This window comes from Ursus americanus, chromosome 23 (assembly GCF_024610735.1).
Source record: "Ursus americanus isolate L20-20 chromosome 23, mUrsAme1.1.p, whole genome shotgun sequence".
Lineage (NCBI taxonomy): Eukaryota > Metazoa > Chordata > Mammalia > Carnivora > Ursidae > Ursus > Ursus americanus.
The window spans coordinates 672,361-695,163 of NC_142149.1; the positions used below are offsets into that span (position 1 = coordinate 672,361).

At 55.3% G+C, this 22,803-nt stretch overlaps 1 protein-coding gene and 3 non-coding genes across 4 annotated transcripts; 3 read left to right on the forward strand and 1 right to left on the reverse strand.

Annotated features, from left to right (window-relative positions):
* The first annotated feature begins 374 nt into the window (after positions 1-374).
* On the forward strand, positions 375-446 carry TRNAM-CAU (transfer RNA methionine (anticodon CAU)). The gene has a single exon. It is a non-coding gene; the product is annotated as a tRNA-Met (tRNA).
* Positions 447-543: 97 nt separating this feature from the next.
* Positions 544-615, forward strand: TRNAQ-CUG (transfer RNA glutamine (anticodon CUG)). The gene has a single exon. It is a non-coding gene; the product is annotated as a tRNA-Gln (tRNA).
* A 112-nt stretch (positions 616-727) lies between these two features.
* On the forward strand, positions 728-799 carry TRNAQ-UUG (transfer RNA glutamine (anticodon UUG)). The gene has a single exon. It is a non-coding gene; the product is annotated as a tRNA-Gln (tRNA).
* A 2,540-nt stretch (positions 800-3,339) lies between these two features.
* On the reverse strand, positions 3,340-22,351 carry NARF (nuclear prelamin A recognition factor). The gene is made up of 11 exons (XM_045774999.2): positions 22,209-22,351; positions 20,875-20,955; positions 18,712-18,855; positions 16,029-16,161; positions 13,275-13,409; positions 10,937-11,055; positions 9,503-9,632; positions 8,351-8,414; positions 7,347-7,484; positions 6,747-6,904; positions 3,340-4,899 (listed from the first exon to the last, which is right to left on the reverse strand). Exons 1-11 carry the CDS (start codon positions 22,233-22,235, stop codon positions 4,658-4,660), a joined length of 1,371 nt encoding a protein of 456 aa, XP_045630955.1. The 5' UTR covers positions 22,236-22,351; the 3' UTR covers positions 3,340-4,657.
* Between the last annotated feature and the right edge of the window lie 452 nt (positions 22,352-22,803).

The following is a 22,803-nucleotide window of genomic DNA, read 5'->3' on the forward strand; positions in this document are numbered from 1 at the left end:
TTCCTAATTGTGTAAGTTAGGAGTCATTTTCAAATGATGGGGAGAAACGTTGTTTTTCTTCCTTTCCACAGTCCAACCACCACCAAATGACAGAACCAGCCACTACGGCCCAGGGACACGGACACTCTGGGCTGTGACTGTTGTATTTCTTGACTTTTTGGGTTTTTGTTAACAGCAGAAAAGGACATGAATTCAGAGATTTCTTTCCACGAGAAGTTGAAGGAGGGAAAGCAGAAGTCCACTTTATGTGTAAATGGGCACTTGCCTTGCCCTCCTCCGGCCCCTGCAGGAGTCTGCCATCCTCATCCCCGGCCTGGAGGGGCTGGGACCCCAGACCTGTCACAGTCAGGGCCTGGCCAGGTGGTGCCAGGGGAAGCAGAGTGGCGCAGTGGAAGCGTGCTGGGCCCATAACCCAGAGGTCGATGGATCGAAACCCTCCTCTGCTACATTCTCATCTTTTCCTAGGCAGTAGCCTGCAGACTTGTCCTGTCCCTGTCCCCTTCCATTTCCCCATCAGGGTGTGCAGGACTCCGAGCAGCAGCCGGTTCCATGGTGTAATGGTCAGCACTCTGGACTCTGAATCCAGTGATCTGAGTTCAAGTCTCGGTGGGACCTGCACAACTTTTTCGTCCCCCTCCCCCTTTTGTCTCTTGATCCCCACTTTGGTGTCCCTTCTTCCAGGTGCGCTCAGGCCAAGGGTGGCACCATGGTGGCCCTGGTGTCTTGTGGTTCTATGGTGTAATGGTCAGCACTCTGGACTTTGAATCCAGCAATCCGAGTTCAAATCTCGGTAGAACCTCCCTCACCTGTGGCCCTTTTGTGGCCCGCCCCCAGTCCCCAGTAATGGGCAATGCAATCCTCGCCAGTACAATCTGGTACCCTCCCAGATCAGGGTCTCCTCTTTTGAGCTCATGTGGAGACCCCTGGCTGCGGCCTCCATTTTACCCCACTGGCCCCTCCATGGTCACCTGTCACCTTTTCCTTGTGTGTACACGCACCCCGGACCTCCCCTTGTCCCTGTGCCCTGGTGCCTGTGGCTTAGAGGACAAGGTCTGGTGTGGCGGAGGGTTGACTCTGAAACCTCTGGTTCTCCCAGTCTGCCCTCGGGGTGCACTGGGGCCTGGGACTCGTCTTGCCCCCTCTCCTGAGCACGCCTCTCCAGAGACCTCCAGGTAAGAACGCTTGAGCCGGGTTGTATGGGTGGCTCGCCAGAGCTCCTGCTCCTTCCCCAGAGGGAGCACGTTAGGAATTACCTGATGTCTTTTCAACGTGCGCTTCCTCTCTCTGGCTTGACTTTTAAAAAGGGAGACCAAAAGGGGCTCATGCTGTCACTGCTGGGAAGATGTTGAATTCCTCTTATTAGAGCCGATTTAAGAGTCCCGAGTAAAGGGCCAGGAGCCTAGCTCTGCATTTGCTCCCTTGTGACCTTGGAAAGACCCTGCCCTCTTGGGACATCAGCCTCCTCATCTGTACAGTGAGGAGAGCTGGATGAGCCAGACCCCTGGGATTCATTCCAGGTCTTCTGCACAAATGCGATTTCACTCCTGTCTGACTGCTATGGGACCCTGGGGTCTGACGTCCTCCTCATTCCCGTTCTCCACTTGTCAGATGGACTCACGTCCTGCTTGGGGTCCAGGTGAGGGCCCAGAGGGGCCTAGCTCCCCACGCTGGCTCACGTATTATGATAGGGGCCTATTGTGAGGACTCCTTGGTGACGTACTGCAGATAGTTCTCTATTTGTGCATAAAAAAAAATCTGTGTTTTAACTGCCTCTCGAACCCACTGTTTGGTTATACAATTAACCACCCTCCGCCAAGGACCTTTGTCAGGTGTTGCGGGTTGTTTCCTCTTACCGCGAACGTCATAAAGAACGTCTTGTACTTGCCCACTGGGCACCTGTGTGCGGTGCTGTCAGGGAAGGTTCCCAGGAGTGAAACTGCCGGCCTCCAGGGTGGGGCCTGCTCTTCTCACGGACACCAGTGACGAACTTCTGGGTCTATGTTCATACGTGCGCGTGTGTGCACCGAAGCGCATAGAAGCGTGTATACCTGTACACGCGTGCATGTGTCTACACATGCCGGTACATACACGTACGCGCATGGATGTCTGTTCAGTTTTCAAGTCGGTCTTCTGTCCTGGCACTTGCTTCTTTTTGAAATGTATGGCTTATCCTTATTCAGAAAATAAAGGGCCAGCCTCTGTCCAAAAAGGACACCACACACTCTGCTTCCCTGAACACGAGCGGAGGGTCCATCTGCTTTAGGCAAGTGCTCTGGCCGACTGGGAACAAAGCCAACGGCTGTGTGGAAGGAGGTGCATGTAAACACAAGGTTGGGGCCTGGAGCTGAGGGAGCCCGTGACGCTGGCCAGGTGGCCTCGGGCAAGTGAGCTGCCCGCGCGGGCCGCACTTCCCTCACCTAACATGTCTGACCTCGACTCAGTGTGGTTCGGTGGTCTTTTCACTGCGGGCAAGTGTCCGAAGCCTGCTGCTCAGCCTTGGCCCAGCAGCTGAGGCCACAGAACAGCCTCATGTCAGCAGCATCACCTGACCCTAACCCTTGCTCCACACCCTCGGCCAGCATCAAACGATGGTGTAGGCAACGGGAGTTCCATTCATCACTCGTGCAAAGCTCAGGAGGAGGGACCGGTGTCTACACTGGCGGGAACTGGCCCAAGCTCTAAGGCCAGGTGAAGATGGAAAACTCTGGGCTCCGACATGGTCCAGAGCAGGGCACTGGAAGGCAGAGCTATTCGTGATGACCAGCACGCACACAAACCTGCTGGAACCTGCTGAACACGCTCACAGTCCACTAGGTGGGACTCGGAGTACCCCAGCTCTGAAAGCTGCATGCCTGTAGAGGGGCCGCCGGGTGCAATGTGAATCTGGGCTTACCCTGCCCTCCTCTTCACACCGGGACCCACTGCTCACTAGCAGACACTCTGTGGGCATCAGCCTGGCCCGGCCATGGGGCCACCCCCTCGTCTCTGCACGTACGGCTGGAGTCAGGACGGAGGTGGCCATAACCCAAGATGAACTGTGGAGGAGACCCAACACCTCGTGGGATATCCCCCGTCTGTCAGCCTGGGCTCTGGCCAGCAGAGGTCTTTGCTGTAGCTGGAAAGGGGTGCTTTTGAAGAGGAACCAACCGCGCACTTGGCTGGCGGCTTTCTAGGCCCACTGAGGAGACGGATGACAGCTCTCCTGCTCTGGGCCAGGTGTTGGCTGGAGAAGTACAAGGTGAGGGAGGGCGCGGCCTGTGTGACAAACGCATCTGGTCTCAGGGCACACTCTGGCCCCTGGCTGGGAGGGGTACCTGGTTCACGCATTCTCCACAAACACATTCTTCAACTGTTTATTCCATAATCAGTTACTTAGAGGGTGAACCCGATTATGAACAGATTGAAAGGAAGAACTGTACAATTTCACACAATATCCAGCTATCACCCCGGACAGGTACACCGGCACAACACGATACAGAACACGATGAGGGAACAGCCCGCGGAGGCCTGACGGCACGGAGGGTTCAAGAGGGGCAGCATCACTCGCATTAACAAAATCCAGGTGCTCTGGAAATCCAACTCCAGGCCATTCGCAGAGGTCTTTCATCTCAAGGACGAGCCCTGATGTGGAGCGCCGTGATTCTGCACATTTCCGGCTGCTTGCAAGCCCTCTGTTTGTGGATAATCGGTTTTCCCTCTTTCTTCTTTAAGGCGTGCTCACAGGAGCAGTGTGGGCTGCAGGGGGAGAGCCCCTCAAGACGCACAGGCTGGGGGGAGGCAGGACCGCAGCAGGACTGGGAGGGACGGAGGTGACCGCCTCCCGATCGCACAGCCTGGCCTACATGGGTAGCCCTTTCTGTCCCCTCTCCATCCTCCGTCTTTCTGTCTGTAGGTACCTGGCAGCCTTGCCAGGCGTCCTGCCTCAAGGCGAGTTCACCTTAACGGCTGAACGGAAAGGTGCATGTCTGAGGCCTACAGCACCAACACACACCAGCACACACAGGGCCCCCGGATTAGAGGGCTGGTCCCAGGAGGGGCTGCTGCCTGCCGCTCTCTGGCAGCCCAGCAGTGAGAAACATGGTCCACTGTTGCCAGAAAAGCTGAAAATCCAGATTTGTGTATCAGCCACCGGTTCCAAAAGGATGCAGTTGACTCACGTTCTGGCAAAAACATTTCAGGAGTAACATAAATGGTTAAAAATAAGAGCCGAATGGGGCAGACCGTGGACTGCGGCCCCACATGCCCCGCAGCGGCCTGCCTCCTGTCATCTACTCACGAGATCTCTCTGAGGCACATGAATCTGAACTTCTGGGGTCTTAGCTCTTCTCAGGACACTTTTTGGATTTTTTTTTTAAGCCTAAAAGATAACAGTTTGTCTTCATTCTTGTTCTTTGGGATATTTTTCAGTCTTAAAAGGATATACTTAAATCGGGACAATCCTTCTCTCACGTCAAAATATTCCAGTCGCACGTGTCACGAAGATAGCACCACATCAGACAGTGAGGGAGCCACCAGCAAACAGGGGTAGAGAACTCTGAAGACCAAGGTAGCAACTGAGGAGCCGAGCGGTTTTCCTGCAGTGTCTGCAACGCCTACACTCGGCCGCGCCTCCCTCCCCGGGCAGCTGACGGAGCCTGCCTCCCAGCCGTGCCGACCTTTACCACTTGATGTCTCGGCTGACCGCAGGGAGCCCCGGGCCCTGGTACATGGTGTGCAGGGCTTCCTGGACTCTGGGGGAGTCGACCCCGTCCAGCCACTCCTGGTACAGCTCCTGCACGTGGGCACTGGTCTCGGGGGGGCGCACAGGGATGTCCGCGTAGATGCCTTCCATCTGCCGCAGCAGCGCCTTGTCTGCGTGTCCGTCCTCGGTCTGGGCTTGGCCTCTGCCGTTTAAACATCCTGCAAGACAAGCAGGGAACTTACGCTTTTCCCCCTTTAGCTTTATAGGGGAAGGTTCTGGAGCAGAAAAGGAACAACAACGGTGTGCAGCACCATGGGGCCAGAGCCTGGAGCTGGACTCTGGACGTGTGGCCCCGAGGCCTCAAGAACCCCAGGTTACAGGCACACAGCCCCTTATGCTTCCCCTTCGTTACCTACGGACATTATCCGGGAAACATTTTTTACCTAAAAGTGAAGTACATTGTTAGCCTCTAGAACTGGCTGGCTGTGAATGCAAATCTGGACTTCCAGAAGAGCAAGAAGACTGCGAACGGGCAGCCACACCACTAGCGTCTCATAAAGTCTCTGGGCGCGGGTCCCCACCTGGGCAGCACCAGGGAGGGGGCGGGAACCTGCGAGCCCGCACAGGAGCCCATGCACCCAAGCACCACAACTTGGATAAAGGGTACGACTCCCACATCCTGGTGCTGTGTACTCTCAAATGTATTAAATAATGTCATGATTTATAGGGTTAAGTTCATTTAAAAGAATTGTAGCAAATTGCCACCCTGGCCAAGCCCCTCTCCACTAGTCCCTTGGCAGTACCCGCTAGCTGCACTTTTTTTTTAAGATTTTGTTTTTTAAGAAGATTTAATTTGAGAGAGAGAGAGAGAGTGAGAGAAAGCATAAGCGAGGGGGAGCGGCAGAGGGAGAAACAGACTCACTGCAGGGAGCCCGATGCAGGACTTGATCCCGGGACCTGGGATCATGACCTGAGCCGAAGGCAGATGCTTCACTGACTGAGCCACCCAGACGTCCCCCCACAAGCTGCACTTTTGATCTCCAATCTCGAAGATGCTCAGCCATGGCAGGTGACCCCACTCACCTTCCCAGGGAGCCCACTCTCCCAGGGTCTGCTCCTCTTCTCAGACCCCTGGCCCCGGGCTCCCCCGCTATTAGGGCACAGGTGAGTCTGCCCAGCCCCCACCACAGCTCAGGGGAACTGGACACCCTGCCCCCCCCGCCGCAGGCCCACCTCACCCGCTGCCACCTCATCCTCGCTGCGTCCGCTCCTCCAACCCCCACATGCCCTCCCCAAACACTGGCAGGTTTTTCCTGCACCCTGGCCATGCCTTCTCTCCTTAGGCAGGCTTGACCCTTGTGGGCCTTCCCCACTCAGTAGGGCATAGGTGGCCCCACAGCAACCTGGAGGCCACAGCACCCTCTCCCCGGACACCCGTACCTACTCCACCAGCAAGTCCCTGGGCTCTGCTGTGGGACCCCCACCCTGCTACCTCTTGTTGGCCTCCATTTCTCAAAGTGGGTCCCCTCCCCCTCCGTCACTCAGGATAGAACCTGGCTACAGGTGGGCCATCTGAACCAAGATCAGGCTCTCGCCTGGTGCCACCGAAGCAGCAGCGGCTCTTCTCTGAGACTATGTCCCCAGGGGCTTTCTTTTTTTTTTTTCTAAAGATTTTATTTATTTGACAGAGAGAGACAGCCAGCAAGAGAGGGAACACAGGCAGGGGGAGTGGGAGAGGAAGAAGCAGGCTCCCAGCGGAGCAGGGAGCCCAATGCGGGGCTCAATCCCAGGACCCTGGGATCACGCCCTGAGCCGAAGGCAGACACTTAACGACTGAGCCACCCAGACGCCCCCCCCCCCAGGGGCTTTCTAAAGGGACACCTGGCTTTTCTGCTATGTGGTGAGGGAAGGAGAGGGACCACTGTGTCACAACCACCAGGGCAGCATCCACAGTCCCACAAAGCTGTCAGAACTGAGCAAGGCTTGGGGTAGCCCACGAGGGCCTGTTTCCTAAGGGGCAGGAGGGGGGCGGTGGGGGCAGTGTGGCCCAGACCCCGCCTCTTACCCCCTGCACAGGCGAGCACCTCCACGAAGTGGTACGGGAACCTGCCCTTCTTCAGTTTCAGAACCACGTTCTGGATGTTTCGAAAGCCATACGCAGCAGCAAAGCGTAACAGAACCTCCCCATTCTTTTCAAGGGTGACCTCCTGGAAGTCTTTGTTCCTGTAAGATGAATACAATGGATTTTTTTTTTTAATTTGTTTATTTGACAGAGAGAGAGAGCGCGCGCACAAGCAGCGGGGGCGGCCGGCAGAGGGAGAAGCAGACTCCCGCTGAGCAGGGAGCCCGACATGGGGCTCGATCCCAGGACCCTGGGATCATGACATGAGCCGAAGGCAGATGCTTTAACAGACTGAGCCACCAGGCGCCCCAACAAAATGGATTTTAATCTACAGAGTCCTTCCTCTGTGGATGACAATCATTTTCCAATCTAAGTTTGAAATGTTAGCAAAATGAAAAACTTGAATAAAAACAAGGTTTTTTGGTCTTGGCTATTCCAAACCCTATAAATAAGATAGCCCCCCACCCCAACTCGCACACACGTGCCCGCCCGCTGGCTTTGGGCAGCGTGCCCTAGACAACAGTGCTGACCGCACAGGCAGACCTCAGGGTGCGGTAGGTGACCTCTCCCACGTCCTCGTCAAACAGCTGCTTGGCCGCGTGTCTGAAGACGTGTGCCAGGTACCCGTCGGAGCTGGCTCCGTCATGGCGCCTCACCTCTTCCTCCTTCAGGCCTCCAAACCTTGCCAGGCAGAAGAGCAACAGCTAGGATGAAGTCAGGCTTCCAAAATCTTATGATACCCCGTGAAAAGAGAAATCCTTTACAGATATTTAGACTCTAGGCAGAAATCTCATGCTGCTGAGTTTTCATGATCAACACAAGTGGTCACCCGCGACCTCAGATGCCGAAGCAGCAGGTGGAGCCCCACTCCATGTGCTTGGCTGGCTACTCCCTTCTCTGCTGCGCCGGCATCAGCGTGTCCCCCAGAAGAACCTCGACACTCAGGACAGAGCTGGGAATCTGAGGGTCCCCCGGGAGCGTGTGCATGCGCCCCAGCGGGGACGAGAACGACCATGGGTTCTGACCACAGGCACTGAAGCCGCTTAGATTCTAGACACCTCAGGGCAGCCTTCCACGAAAGGGCTGTGACGGCTAAGCAGCCCACGCACACCCCACACGGAGCCCAAGGCGCGCACGTCGTGGGAGCGCTGGCCATCAGCTAGGGTTACCAAGACAGCAGAACCCCGGCTTGTGTTCTCAGCACTAAGGGACCCAAGCGAGCTGCTCTTGTCCAGAGGTGACCCAGCCTCGGGCAGGTCCAGAGGCACAATGCCAGGAACCCACGGAAGTCAGAAGTGGAGGGTGCGGACAGGTAAATATCCCCACGGAAACCCAACTCCCCACACCCCCAGTGGGTGGCACTGCACACCAGGGCCCCGCTCATGTTCCTTTGGAGAGCTGGGAAGATGACTGAGGGCCGTGGTGGGGGACTGAGCCGCAACACAGGTCAGAGGCTCCCCCACACCCCCATCTCTCTACCGCCCACGGCCTCATCATGAAGGAGGGAGGCCACCCGCAAGGTGCCCCTCCCTGCAAAAGTCACTTACAGAGTGTCAACGGCAGCGTCTTTCACTGCGAGGTCACTTTGCTCCATTATCTGAATGATTTCGCCTACAGACGAAGAGGAGGCGTAAGGCACCGTGGAAGGACCCACACAGCCCCATGCCAGCAGCTTCCACAGGGGCTGCTTCTAGGGTTATCTCCCCCACTGGAGCTTCTGTCAAGGTGACCTTGGGCACTGTCACTCTTACAGAGGGCATCTCAAGCACAGAAGAACACTAACATGTGAAAAGTACTGACAAAATGTAAGAGAAGAATCCAATTCCTCCTTGTGCCCTTGAAACAAGGGATTTTGCAAACAAGCTCTCCATGTTTTGTTTCTGAAGCAGAACACTCTCGAGCACAGCTGCCTGTGGACAGAGGGCCAAGACACAGGGGCTGCACTTACAGGGCGTACAGTGCTGTGCAAAGAGATGAACTGAGAATCTCCTACTTCCCTTTACACCAGGGCCCCCGGAAACCCTTGCTGGAGACGGCCAACGTTTATATCAACTGCCGTGGCATTACGTGTGCACGAGAGGACTCAACATGTGAGAAAAACAGTAAAATTGACTCCGCATCCAAGAAAGAGGCCTGCGTATGGTTCTCACGAAAACCCACCATTTACCAGGTAAGCAGGTGTCCCGTCTCCCTTCCCACGGGGCCTGTGCGCTGGGGGCCTTTCCATGGGGGTCCTCATGCTGGAGTCTCAGGTCAGGGGACCCACGCCCCCGAGAGCCGGGTGCCCTGCCTATGTGGCCTGGGGGTCTGAAGCACGGCTTCACGGGGTCAGAGGACACAAGCCGCCCCTTAACTGCAGTGTTCCGCTGAGCGGCTCTCGAGGGCGCCAGAGAGTCATTTCCACCCTGGCACACAGGGAACCTGCTGTAGGCTCTTCGCCAAGTGTACTGCGTGGGGGCTGCGGGCAATGTCACTGGAGCACCAGGGTCCCCACCTGACTCTCACTGAAAAACTTCACTGTGTTGCCAGGTGCATGTGTGGTCTGTCGGCAGAGCCTCCGTCTCATACGGGACTTCTCCACGCGGTGTGAGCGCTGCCCCTCTCCACTTCCCTGCAGTCAAGCCCTCGGTGGTCCTGTTGTGACCTCAGAGGACGACCGGCCAGAGGCCCCAGCTGGACGTAGCCTGCCTGCCCCTCACCTGAGGTTAATACGCAGTCAGCTCCCCGGGAGCCGTGGGAAGCTGTGGGAAAGTCTTCTCGAAGGGCCTCCAGTTTCTTATCGTAGCAAGGAGCCACAATCACATGGAAAATCTTGTCTGGGGACAGGTTCTGGGGAGAAAGAGAAAACCCTGTTTGGGGCTGTGAGGAAGTGAGGAGGGGCAGCTTAAAGCTGGTGCCCACAACTGCCCCCTGCTAGGTGCTTTCGCATGTGTGAGGCCACTTGGGGTCCGAGCCCAGTCTCCTGCAGACCACGCTGTGACCTGTGCCTGCCTCCCCACAGCACCAGCTCCCCTGCGGGCCGCCTCACTTCAGACTGGGCGGGGTCGCCCAGAGCCGGGAAGACCCAGCAGCCTGGAGATGCGGGGAAGTGCCGCAGAGAGCCAAGCCAGTTTCCCCCAGACCTATGCACACGCTGACCAAACACTATTAAGGATAAGCCACTGCTGGACTGTTGCCCAGGCTGGCTAACCCTCCAACCTTCCAGAAACTTCCCAAGTGACACCTATTCAGGCAGCTCCTCTGGTGAAATCGGTGGCCACACCAGGAGCTGGCAGTTGCTGAGTGATCTCCGTGGCGAGGACTTGGCAGAAAGGCCCTAATCGGGGCAGAGCCTGCGGAGGGCGCCCGGCTGTCCCTCAGCAGGCCCACGGGACCGGTTAGCCTCTAGGCCTGGCAAATTCCTAGACTCCCCCAAACAGTGGGGGTGGGGCAAGCACAAGGGATACAGTCCCATAGTTCATTTCTCTGTCCCCAAAGTGAACAAGGGTGTCAAAGGCGTGTGGCTTCCTAAAGCTGGCTTTGGGTCTGTGGGATCCCTCGTTTTGCAGTGTTCTCCAGTTTCTCCAGGGCCAGACCTCACTGGTTCTCTGGAGAGACGTATCATCTGACTGAGGAGGACCGTGGGCACTCTGGCAGCTGGGGAGCCGACCACAGGAGGCAGCCACATCATGGGTACCACTGGGGTGCTGGGGACCTTCGGGAGGAACCAGGCCTGGCCTCTGCATTCCTGAGGCGGCCCTGGATGGCATGCAGGGGTCTGAGTGGGGGCCTGGAGTGGGGAGGGACAGCATAGGGACCAGCTACACATGGGGTGCTACCCACAGGGGGGTCCCGGGGCAGCTGAGGGACGCGGAAAGGCCTTCAGGTCCCCGACTGGGAGTTTTCCATCACGTGAAGGCAGAAGTGGCTAACGAAGTCACATGCCTACCGACTGTGGTCTGCGGGACAGGCCGGGACCCCACACAGGGCCTCCTTTGTTGCAAGCATCTCCGGGGGCAAGGCTGGGGCCCCCTCTTAGCAGGATGGACAGCATTTCCACGCGGTCTGGGGCCACGACCACCCTGGGAGTGCCCGGTGGGAACGTCCCCCGTCTCCTAGCCCATGTACTGCCCTCTGGGAGGTGGTCCACTCACCTGACGTCTAGCAAAGTAATCCTTCACCAGGGAGCCCATGATCTGCTGGGGAGACTTGGCGGTGCAGAGGTGAGGGGTAACAGGGTGGCCCAGCACCCGTTCGGCATATCGGACCCAGCCTGGGGAGAGAACAGTCCCCTGTCAGCTTCTCACAGTGGCTTCCTTCTCCTTTGTCACACATGACAAATTCTGAGCTCCCAGACCCCGTCACTGGGGTAAAGCCAGGCACCTCTTCTTTTGACCTCCCCGGGAATTTGTGGCACCTTGGGCCCTGGGGACCAGGTGCATATGCTCTAGACTGGAAGATGCTCCTGCCAGCCCCTTCCCAGAGAGAATGGAGTGGAAGAAAGTGAAAACTGGCATACTGGACCCCCCAAAAGAGGAGAACGAGTTTAGAGGAGCAGCCATGTGGCGTCTCCCCAGGGCACCTGGCCCCCACTGTGCCCGCTGCGAAGCTGTTCTTGCCGCCAGCAGCCACAAGGCCCACCTAGCTTCATTCACCTATTGGAAGTTAACAGCCAACAACTGCCCACGTTTTAGGGCAATGACAGAACTTCCCAAGCCCGGATGATCGTGATAGACAGCACACGTGCTCTACGTCTAAGCGCCCAGCACGGAATGGAGCACTTCCCGAGTTGCTGAGGGCCGCTGTGCCCTCTGGGCTCACCGCTGCTGCTGTGGTGTCCGGGGAACATGGGTCAGAGAGGCGTGCGGGAGCCAGAGCGCACATCCTGCCCCTCCTGGGCACGGCCTGGTGACAGGCAGACACTACAGACGGGCACGCGCACCACGGCATCACGGGGGGCAGACAAGCAGAGTAAGAAGCTGCTCATCAGACCCCAGCGACAGCCAGCTGCCTCCCTGCGACCCCTCCTGGCTAGGAGGGGCAGGAGATGCGTCAGATGACACGACAATCCCATCTGATCAAACTCAAGCCATAGCCACCACCTGCAGGCAGGCCTGAGTGTGCACAGGAAATGTCTTCGGTGACCCACAGAAGCTCCTAGCAGAGTGGTCACTGGAGGGACTCTCCTTATCCCTTGCCTCTGAACATTAAAAACAAAAAACTGCAAAAAACAATGGAGCCTTTGGAGGCCCAAGGCCCCTCCCACTCCAAGTCTGACCTGGTAAGGTCCCACCCACCCTGGCCTCAGTACCAGGCCAGCACCTCCAGACACAGCTCTCCGGGGGATGGCATCTCTGTGCTGCAGGCAAGCTGCTGTGTGCTGGCCAGGGGTACCACGCATCAGGCAAAACACCAGGAGTTAAGGGCCAGGGCAGACAGGATGCCCAGCCTGGCGGGAAGAGTACCGAGCAGGGACGGGGAGGAGGAACCAGGGTCCCAGGGCCCACAGTGCCCTGCATCTGACACCAGACAGGTTAGTACTTTCCCGAGGAGACCTTTGATCAGGACTTGTTACTGAACACTGGCCAGGAGCAGACACACCAGCCTGTGGCCTGGACCGACTCTGCTGGCTCCCATGGAGACACGAGCACGGAGAAGCGGCTGCGGGCTTCACAGCAGCATGGAAGTGACAACAGCACGCACATCCTACCTGAGTACTGGCCCTTTCTTGAAGAACTGCTGACCACCCCCTCCCCTAGGCCACCACTTACAGGAAGGGACCAGAGGGGATGTGCTTGGAGAAGCGGCCTGGCACAAGGCACCCAGGAGCTCTGCACAGGCACACCCCACAGGAGACATCCGTCAAGTCTGTGGGCAGCAGGGGCACCCCAAGACCTAGGAGCCCCGCATGAGAAAGCCATGCCCAGCAAGCCAGCACAGGACTGCCCACAGTCCTGATTCTATCTGCCAGGTCAGATCATCTGACCTTGATGTTGCTTTCATCTCCTTGCCTTGTCGTAGGGAAACCAAAAGGACAATGCTGACAGTAGACCAGGTTTAGTTTTGAACCAAATCTCACCTCACGTCCCCGAATTTGAGAGGTGACGTGAACCCAAACAAGTTATAGTTCTGACACACTCAGGTATAAAGAACTCCCGAGGGAGAGTGCATCATTATCTAGGAAGAACATTCTAGAAGCTCCAAACCTACACATAAACAGACTCGAAGGGCTTAAGACCCTCGATGCAGCAAATATCAGGCCGGATGATGGGGGGGCATGGCTGGTGTGCACCAGGGAGGGGCTGAGTGAGGTAGGGGGCTCTGCGGTGTACCTGCTGGGGTCCCCACCAGCACTCCACTCCTTCCTGGTCTAGGACGCCCACTGCATTGGGCCTGTGACCTCCGACCTCACCCATCTCCGCTCCTGCCCCTAACGCAGACCCATGAGAAGTGGTACGAACGGAGGTGCGGCAGCTAGCCCCGGGTGCTCACCTGGACAGGCGGACGTGAGCATGGGCAGCGCTGGCTCCCCCTCGCTGTGCCGCTGGTACCGACGCACAAACTCCTTCTGACTCTCCAGGATGCTGAAATCCGCAGCTATGGCTGTATCGAAAACATAGTGCACCCCTGCGGGAAAGAGGGCACGCTCAGCTTCTCGTCACCTAACGGGACCCCTGCGAGTCTGCAGACCCTAGGACCAGACTCCACCGGCACCCCTGAGCTCTGTGCCCCCCTCTCGCCTCCTTTGCACCACAAACTGCATAAGCCCAGGACTGTGCCTTACCTTTTCCTTCAAACAATAAACACGGATCATTTTTCATAAGAAAATACGTATCTTTTCTCTCTTGCTTCCTCCTGTTCTCCCTCTGTCTACACTTACGTAAACACCTCACAGTAGCCATAAAGTTGACGGAAGATGACAAGATACCAGCAGCACTCTTTCCCAGTCAGTAGTAAAATTTCAGTCTGTGATGATCCTGGATATCTTTAAAATAGAGTAAATTGCAGCCTGTACCTTTCTGATGGCCATAATTTTTATGCTGATTTGTAACTAGCTATCTTTTTTCTTCTTTTTTAAGCTATCTTTTAGCATTTTTAAGGAAGATTTTATTTAGAGAGAGTGCAAGCAGGGGGAGGGGCAAAGCGAGAGGGAGAGGGAGAAGCAGACTCTGCACTGAGCACAGAGTCTGATGGGGAGCTCAATCCCAGGACCCTGAGATCATGACCTGAGCAGAAATCAAGAGTCAGAGACTTAACTGACTGACCATCTAGGTGCCTCTTTTTAGTTATCTTTTAAAAAGAAATTTTCTTCATATTGGCACGTATGTCTGAAACAAAACTATACTTTTAATAACAACAACAAAGTAAACTAAAAAACTTTAATATCTGTAGCCAGATTGGGGCGCCTGGGTGGCGCAGTCATCGAGCGTCTGCCTTCGGCTCAGGGCGTGATCCCGGCGTTCCGGGATCGAGTCCCACATCGGGCTCCTCAGCTGGGAGCCTGCTTCTTCCTCTCCCTCTCCCCTGCTATGTTCCCTCTCTCGTTGGCTGTCTCTCTGTCATATAAATAAACAAAATCTTTAAAAAAAAAAAAATCTGTAGCCAGATAATTTTTCTTAAAAAGAAACATTATAAAACTTAAGTATCATCCTGAAGTATTACCTTAAGTCAGTTTCACTCTGGATATATTTTACTAATACATAATGCCCAACTCTTTAAAAAATTGTCTCCGCAAACTGGGCCTTTCACTATGAGAAGAGAGAGCATCTAGAACTCGGGTCTTTGGTAAAACCAAGCTGACCGAAGCTTTTTCAGATCACGAGCATGAAGGAATGACTACACCCATGTTCCGCACACTGCAAGCAGTGCATGGAGAAACCAGTCCACGCCAAGCGCTCCAAGGAGCAGTTGTTTATTCTATCACTTTATTAGTAATCCCCCACGTGTTGAGGTCTTAAAAAGCCACTGCAGGGCGCCTGGGTGGGGGTGGCTCAGTCGGTTCAGCATCTGACTCTTGGTTTCAGCTCAGGTCATGATCTGAGGGTCCTGGGATCGAGCCTTGCAGGGAGTCTGCTTCTCCTTCTGCCTCTGCCTTTCTCTCCCCATCTGTCTCTCATGAATAAATGAATAAAATCTTTTAAAAAAGGGGGGGGCGCCTGGGTGGCTCAGTTGGTTAAGCATCTGCCTTCAGCTCAGGTCATGATCCCAGGGTCCTGGGATGGAGTCCCACATCGGGCTCCTTGCTCAGCAGGGAGCCTGCTTCTCCCTCTGCCTGCTGTTCCCCCTGCTTGTGCACTCTGACAAATAAAATCTTTTTTTTTTTTTTAAAGATTTTATTTATTTATTTGACAGAGATAGAGACAGCCAGCGAGAGAGGGAACACAAGCAGGGGAGGTGGGAGAGGAAGAAGCAGGCTCATAGCGGAGGAGCCTGACATGGGGCTCGATCCCAGAACGCCGGGATCACACCCTGAGCTGAAGGCAGACGCTTAACCGCTGTGCCACCCAGGCGCCCCTGACAAATGAAATCTTAAAACAAAACAAAACAAAACAACCCCCCCCAAAAAACGAAGCCACTGCAGAAAAATTAAAACTCATGTTGGCAGATGCCTCTAGTTCTCCTCTCCTGAGCCCACCTGGTGCTCCTGTGCCCAGGACACCTCAGGGTGGCAGATGCCCCACAGAGGATGGGCTGGGGCAGGGGCTCGGGCTTGGGCAGTCCGACGACAGTGGACGACACAGAAGCCTTCTCGCTGCTACTTCAGATGGTACCATTCCAGCTCACTCACATTTGAGTTCTTAGGCATGTTTGAGAGGGACTACCTTCCTTTTTTTGCACGGGAGACAGCCCATTTCCTCCCTGCTCTGCTCTTCAGCGAGCATCCTGGGAAACCAGATGCCGGTCACCTTGCCGATGTGACGCTCTATCACATGTCCTCTGTGGGCCCCGGGAGCTGGGGCGGGACCGTACTCCTTAGCAAGTGCCGGAGCCTCCGACCTGTCCCCGGCCACCCCATCACCTGCTGCTCCTGGAGGGCAGCCACAGACATCACACCACACCCATCTGCACAGCAAGGGGGTGAGGGACGCCTGCCTACCGCAGGTCAGAGGCAGGGTCCTCTCACGTTCCTCGAGGTGCTTGCGGACGTCCTGGTTTAGGCTGTGCCCCTGGGAGCTGAGCTCAGGAGACACAAAGGGCACCTGTAAGCTGGCCCTACAGACTCACAACAATATCAAGGTGCCTCACCAAGACCCTTGAGGAAGCCGCAGAGTCTTCTGGATGCATCAGTCACGCTGAGGCGGAGTTTGGCAGCAAAATAAGGCAGAGACTGAGGACACACCGACACTGCGAGCACCTTGTGCTGGGAGACATCACATTTCTGGGAAAAACAGAGAAGAGTGTTACGTGTGTGGTGAGCACTAGAGTGAAGTAAGACACCATAACAGAAAATCCAGTCAAACAGAACATAGCAAGCGTTCTATGAAAAGACTGATAAAATATACATGTACTAGCAAGTATAATTAAGGAAACGGGAAAAAAATTAGGGTTAAAAAATGTGACATCCCAAGAGAGTCGTCAGTTTTTAAAAACAATATTCTATTGATAAATACAAATACCTGAATGAAAGTGGATAATTTTAAAGGAAAAATAAATATTACAATATTGGCCCATAAATAACTGAAATGACCCAATAACAATTTAAAAACACACACACACCAGTATATTTCAGTTAGAACAAAACACATACACACTGAAACAGTGTCCAGAGATCTGTCCCCAAAGAGACCTCAATCCCTAGTCATTATGGCAAATTGTAGATATAAGTATGTGTGTGTGTGTGTGTGTGTGTCTGTTTTAAGACAGAGAAGAAGAGAGAGCAGGGGGTGGGGCAGAGGGAGAGGGAGAGAGAGAGAAACTTAAGCAGGCTCCACATTAAACGCAGAGCCCAACACAGGGCTTGATCTCATGACCCTGAGATCATAACCAGAGCTGAAAGAGTCAGAGGCTTAACTGACTGAGCCACCCAGGCTCCCCAAACTGTAGGATATTTTTAGGCAGCGGATCATTCTCACCTTTTATAAAGTGTTCTAAAAAATATCGTGTGGGACGCCTGGGTGGCTCAGTTGGTGAAGCATCTACCTTCAGCTCAGGCCATGATCCCGGGGTCCTGGGATTGAGCCCCGCATGGGGCTCCCTGCTCAGCGGGGAGCCCACTTCTCCCTCTGCCTCTGCCCCTCTCCCTGCTTGTGCTCACTCTCTCTGACAAATAAATAAATCTTAAAAAAAAATTGTACAAACATGAAACCACAAGGCTATCAACACCCTGAAACCAAAACTGATACTGGCAGTTCAAGAAATCCCTAGAAAAATATGAACAATTCATCACCAACACAAGGGACACAACCCAGGAGAGCAGCACAGTCAAGGACACTGGCATTATAAAGTCTCCCACGTGACCCCCTAACCTGGAGTTTAGGGCAGACACAGAATTACTGTGACAGAGCTGTGAGGGTCAGGCGTTGTCAGCAAGTTAGTAAAGTGGAAACCCAAACAGTGGTATTTGGGGACAAACCTTCCACCATGGGTCTGAGGACTGGTCTGGTCTCACAGCTGGGGGTGTGCAGGCCCGACTGGATGTGGGAAAAGGGGGCATGATTCCTGCTTCTGAATGCACCCCAATAGAAATGTGGAAGCAGAATCAGGGGTGTGAGTCCCAGTTGCTAACAGAAGAGGCAGGGCAGAGGGTGGTCTTTCCTAGCCCTAGGAGCCAGACTCGGTGCTCCAGTCCTTTTACCTGATGCCCTGTCCAGGAGGTCTCCAGGCCTCACTCCATGCTCACTGCAACATCCCTCCTCTGAGGGAGCTGCTTGGTGACCAGCAGGGGATCAGACTGAGCCCAGGGCCAAGGGCAGCAGAGCAGAGAAAGGGAAACTGCGGTGTCCCTAATGACAGCGTGAACAGCTGGCTCAACCAACCCAGAACCTCCCCCACGTCCAGTTTCATGAAATAACCATTTCCTTATTCTTTACGCCAGTTTCTGCAGCTGAAATGGTGGTTGGTATGCATATCCACCAGAAGTTTCTACAAACATCTGTTTAACAGTAAAACTTCCCACTGAAGTCTGAATCAAGATGTTGGTGTGGGGGGAGCTAAGCTGCATCATAAATGAGCCGAGTCTGTTCAATGTAATAAGAGAGCAAAGCCACTTGGTTCAGAGAAGGACAAGGAAGAGCAGGTGGGGACCGCTGCTCGCTCATGGCCTCCCAGGAAACCTGACCACCAGGAAGGGAACAGACACAATGCTGACAACAGAAAGATATGTATTTCTCTCTGAAACTGTAACCCAAAAATGCTGGATGATGGACTCAGGAACATGCCACGGGGTGGCGGCAAACATTGACAACGCTGCTTGGCCCTGTCCTCTATGCTGGGTGCCCACGTGAAGCCCACACTCCTCATGGACTCTGCCTCACTCTGGCACACCAACTGTTAACTAGATGGAGGGGGGAGCTCCCAGGGGCACCTGCGCTGCTGTGGGCAGGGTGGGTGTGAGTGCTTCCTGAGAACTGGCTATGAGCAAGGGGCAAACCCAGGTGTGCTCTTCAGCCCCCCTGCCTCATCTGCCCTCTCTTCACCTGTCCAAAGCTGAGTGTCTGCTGCAGGACAGCTGAGGGGCCCCAGCCATGCCCCCGCCTGACAAGCCCATCAGACCAGAACCTTGCCCCTGCAAACAGACTAGGGACCTCACCTCATACCACATTAGTGAGGGAACGGGACTCTGGGCGGGGGGTCTGGAGAGTGCCGACTCCAGCAAGGGACACAAGGCCAGGGCCAAGATGTGTGCCCTGTGCCCTAGCAGAGGCTTCCGTGCCTCACCTCCACCTCCCACCCCCAGGCCACAGCACCAGCAAGTGCCCAGAAGCCCTACCTTATTAAGGTTCAGAACTCGAAAGAAGTCCTTGGCATTCTGCTGGGAAACCTGGAGTCCTTCCTCTGCAGTCACACAGCTGTCACATGCCAGGCAGTCACTCAGAAATATCTTGGCATCGGCCAACTTATGAAATTCTCCCTTCTACAAAAGAAAGATGTTTTGGTCTGATTCTTCAATAAAAACTATAACATGTGCTTCTCTAAGGAGAATGACAGCATGAGACCAACATAGAATACAAGGTGACATGGATCACCTTGGACAACACAGAGCCAGGTCTGGAGCTCTGGGTGCCGGAGGGGCACCGAACAGGACACGATGACACCAAGTCACACAGATGACAATCCAGGGTGGGAGAAGGACAGCACTGTCATGTGGTGGGAAGAAATCTACATTCCTGTGTCTTGGGAGCTGGCCCGGTGCCTCTCGTTCTTATGTCCCCTTCTGTGTTGCCCCTGGGGACTCCCACGCTCAGCCTGCTCTGTACTCCCTGGTGAGCTCATCAAGGCCCATGGCTCCCCAAGGAAGCCAGTAGCCTGGCTTTAGGAGGTCTGAATGGGGCCCAAGAGTTTGCACTTCTAACAAGCTCCCAGGTGGTGCCAGAGCTGCACTCTAAGGGTCTGGAGCACATGGCCGGGCACACGGCTGGGACCTAGTGGACACTGCTGTGCTACTCGGAGAATCCTGGCCCTCTGTCCCTGCAGAGGTGTCTGTGAGCACACTCCGCGCCGTCCCCAGCAGGACTTCCTCCATGCCCAGTGTACTGTGCACCACACAGTCATTCTTTCTGTAGGCTCTCCTGGGCCGGGTCTGGTCCCTTCCCACCTGTCCTGTTCCTTCCGCCTCCTCCTGTCTCTTGAACGTGGGCATTCTGCACATGACTGTCCACCACCTCTTCTCTCCAACCAGCCTCACTTCCCAGAACAGTGCCAGCTCCCACCCCCAGCCCCTCTCCAATCTTCGCCTCCAGCGGAGCTCTTTCCTTTCCCAAACTGCAGACCACCATTGCACAGAGAGCTCAGCGTCTGTGGAACTCAAACTGCACCCAGCCTCCTGCGCTGCATCCTCTGCTGCTTTTGCCACTCTGGCGGCCTGCCCTGGCCCCAACACTCTGTCTCCCAGGTCCTTTTCTTCCTTCTCCCCTGCTCTAGCCACCTTGAGCCACATGCCTCTCTCCCCTGCCCCCCCGCCCCCACATATGATCTGTCCCCTTCCCCAGACCACTCTGTCCACACCTCCCCATGCCTGGTGAGTGTACCCCACCCCTGACCTGCTCACCCTACTGGGGTGCCACCCACTGTGCTGGCAGGACGCCTGCTGAGGCTGTGCACACAACTTATCTCTGCATTACCACAGCCCTGGGAGGGAAGGAACCCAACTCCCCAGGTCACTGATAAGGAAACTGGGGCCCCTGGGTTTAGATGTCTGTCCGAGGTGTGGGAGGCGCCAGGCACTCCCTGCTTTTTCTGCCTTTGCGCCCTGGGTGCCTGTCTCATCTGCTGCTTGCCAAGCCCTACAGCTGCCAGAGCACAGAGCAGTGCTGGTACAAGAGGGACTAGATAGTTCCTGTCAGGGCAGACCTTGTGTTGGGATCACCAGACTAAAGAGAAACCTCCTGCTGTTTCTCCCACGTGGCCAGCTCTCCACTAGTGAAGTCAATACCAGTCCTTTCCAAGGGAGAGTGACCTTCCCTACCCAGTAAACGTAAACCATCACCACTAGCTAAGGAGGATTTAAACCCTCAAGAAGGGAGTTAGAGAAGAAACCACTAGAAAAATAAACTTACAGGATCATGAGATTTGAATTATTTTGTAAATTACCTACCTAAACTCCCATTTTACAGAATGAAACTTTTCACTAAAAAAATTAGAAATTTAAATATTATACCACTATTTCTAATCAATGATTAAAGATAATATTTTTCTTTGTTCTACACACAGTTTGTTTTGGTGTGGTGTATTCTGAGGGCACTTGCTCTCGGGCACTTCTCAAAGGTCACGTGCCTAGGAATGACCACCCTGCATGCCCGCGGCCCTCTGCGGGGGCACCAGCTTAGCGTCTTCTTTCTTAGAGCAGTGGTGTGCCAGGGGCATGAGCCCCCAAGGGAGAAAAACAGCCCCAGCCGTTTACTCCAGGCTAATGCAAAACTGAGAAATTACTTGCCTCTCCATTCTCCTGGGCCAGACTCGGTACACCAACTGACGCATTCTCTTGGTCCTCGGTTTTTGTTTTCTTACTACATTCCTTGAAAAAGCAAAGGAACATAAAAAAGTACAACTTTTAATCTGACCCTCTCAAGTTAAAAAGATGTATGTACACTCTGACCCATTAACCTCATGTGTAGAAATCTTTTCTACAAAAACAAAAGTACCTGGACTTGGGGACACACATGCACGCCCTCCTCTATCCGTATCCTTGCAGTAAATGAAAACTAGAAGCAACGTGGCCTTCCACTAGCAGGTGTATCAATACAGACAGCCTGGACACTCCTGACATTCAGAATACGATGAACTAGAATTGTGCGTGATGCTCTGAACATGTACCTCTGTATAATGGTAAGTAAAAAAAAAAAAAAGAGGAAGTGATGGAATATTTATATGATCCAATTTTTGGAGAAACAAACAAAAAACCCCCATTCCCACAATGAATGGCTCTTTACATTATCACAGCCTAGAAGCAAGCGTGGAAGGCTACCACAGTCACCATGGCTACCAGGTGGAGAGGAGGACCAGCCCTGTCCTTCCTACATTCCTGGTTTGTTACTATATTCATGTAAATTGTATAAGAACTCCTCAAAAACATGCTTTGATCATTGTTTCAATCACCTACATCAAGAACGGCGCTCACTATGACTGCCCTGAGTGGTAACAGAGGTTGGTTTTTCGCTCGCTTGTTTGTTTGTTTGTTTGTTTGTTTGTTTGTTTTGGCTTCAAACATATTTTGAAAGAACAGACAAGTGCACTGAGAACTGGAAAAACCAAGCATGAGCCCCAAAGTAACGTGACTACAAAGCACCTGAAAACGTAACCTGACGCGCAGTAGCGCCAGGCATCTGGCAGGTGCAGTGTCCGCAGCTTACCAACCACCTGCAGTCGCCCTCTACCCAGTACAACCCGAACCAGTTCTGTCACACACGAGACCGAGCCTGCGAGACGACGCGGACGCACAGGCGCCCGGAGCGGCGGATCCCGGAGATGGGGGGCCGGGGGCACGGGGGGACGAGGGGACCGGGACCGCGGCCGGCACAGCCCGCTCTGGGCACCAGGGCTCCCGGAGGCCGGTGACCGCAGGCAGCTCCGACCCCCGGCTCTGACCCCCTGACCTCGAGCAGCCCCGACCCCGGTCGGACAGACCCCCTGACTCCGAGCAGCCCCGACACCGGCAAGACTGACTCCCTGACCCCGAGCAGCCCCGACCCCGGCCGCACCGACCCCCTGACCCCGAGCAGCCCCGACCGCGGCCGGACCGATTCCCGGCCCCGAGCCCGCGGGGCCCACCTTCCGCGTGCAGTGCTCACACTTCATCTGGAGCGGGGCAGGCGGGGGGCCAGGGCTCGGCCTCAGAGGAGCACCGGGAGACTCGGTCACAGACGCCCGGCGCCCGCCGCCCTTTGTTGTAGTCACCCCCGGCACGGCCCCACCCCCAGCGGCTCCTCTCGGCCAATGAGGGTGCCGGGAAGGGGCGGGCCACAACCTTAAACCAATAGGAGCGCAGAGGGGGCGGTGCGGCTCCCTCCCACATGTCTCCGCCTAAGCCAATTACAGCCCCGGGAAGGGTCGGGCCGGGCCCTGGAGCCAATCGGAGCGCGCGGGGGCGGAGAGCGGCGGACGCCCGGGAGGCCCGGCGGGTCATCGCGCCTGTTTCGGCTGCCCAGGGGTCGGGGGCGTCAGGAGGCTGACAGGCAGATCCTCTCTAGGAGGCGACCCGGAGTTGTCCTGGGGCGCTTGGCCTGTCAGCTTGGCTGTCCCTTGAGGCTGTCTCCAGGCTCCGTCAGGCCATCGCCATTGCCGCCCCGAGGCGCGTCACGTAGGCCGGGCCAGGCGGCAGTGCGCACGCGCGGATGCACACCACGTGGCGCCTTGGGGGAGCTCG

What these genes read in the sequence shown, in the direction of transcription:
- NARF (XM_045774999.2), bottom strand. Translation starts at nt 22,235, where the DNA reads ATGAAGTGTGAGCACTGCACGCGGAAG. An exon ending in GAGTTCTGAACCTTAATAAG is followed by an intron (nt 16,162 to 18,711) that starts GTAGGGCTTCTG and finishes TGTTTTTCCCAG; the next exon opens with AAATGTGATGTCTCCCAGCA. An exon ending in TGACTGCGTATTAACCTCAG is followed by an intron (nt 8,415 to 9,502) that starts GTGAGGGGCAGG and finishes CTTCGTCTGTAG; the next exon opens with GCGAAATCATTCAGATAATG.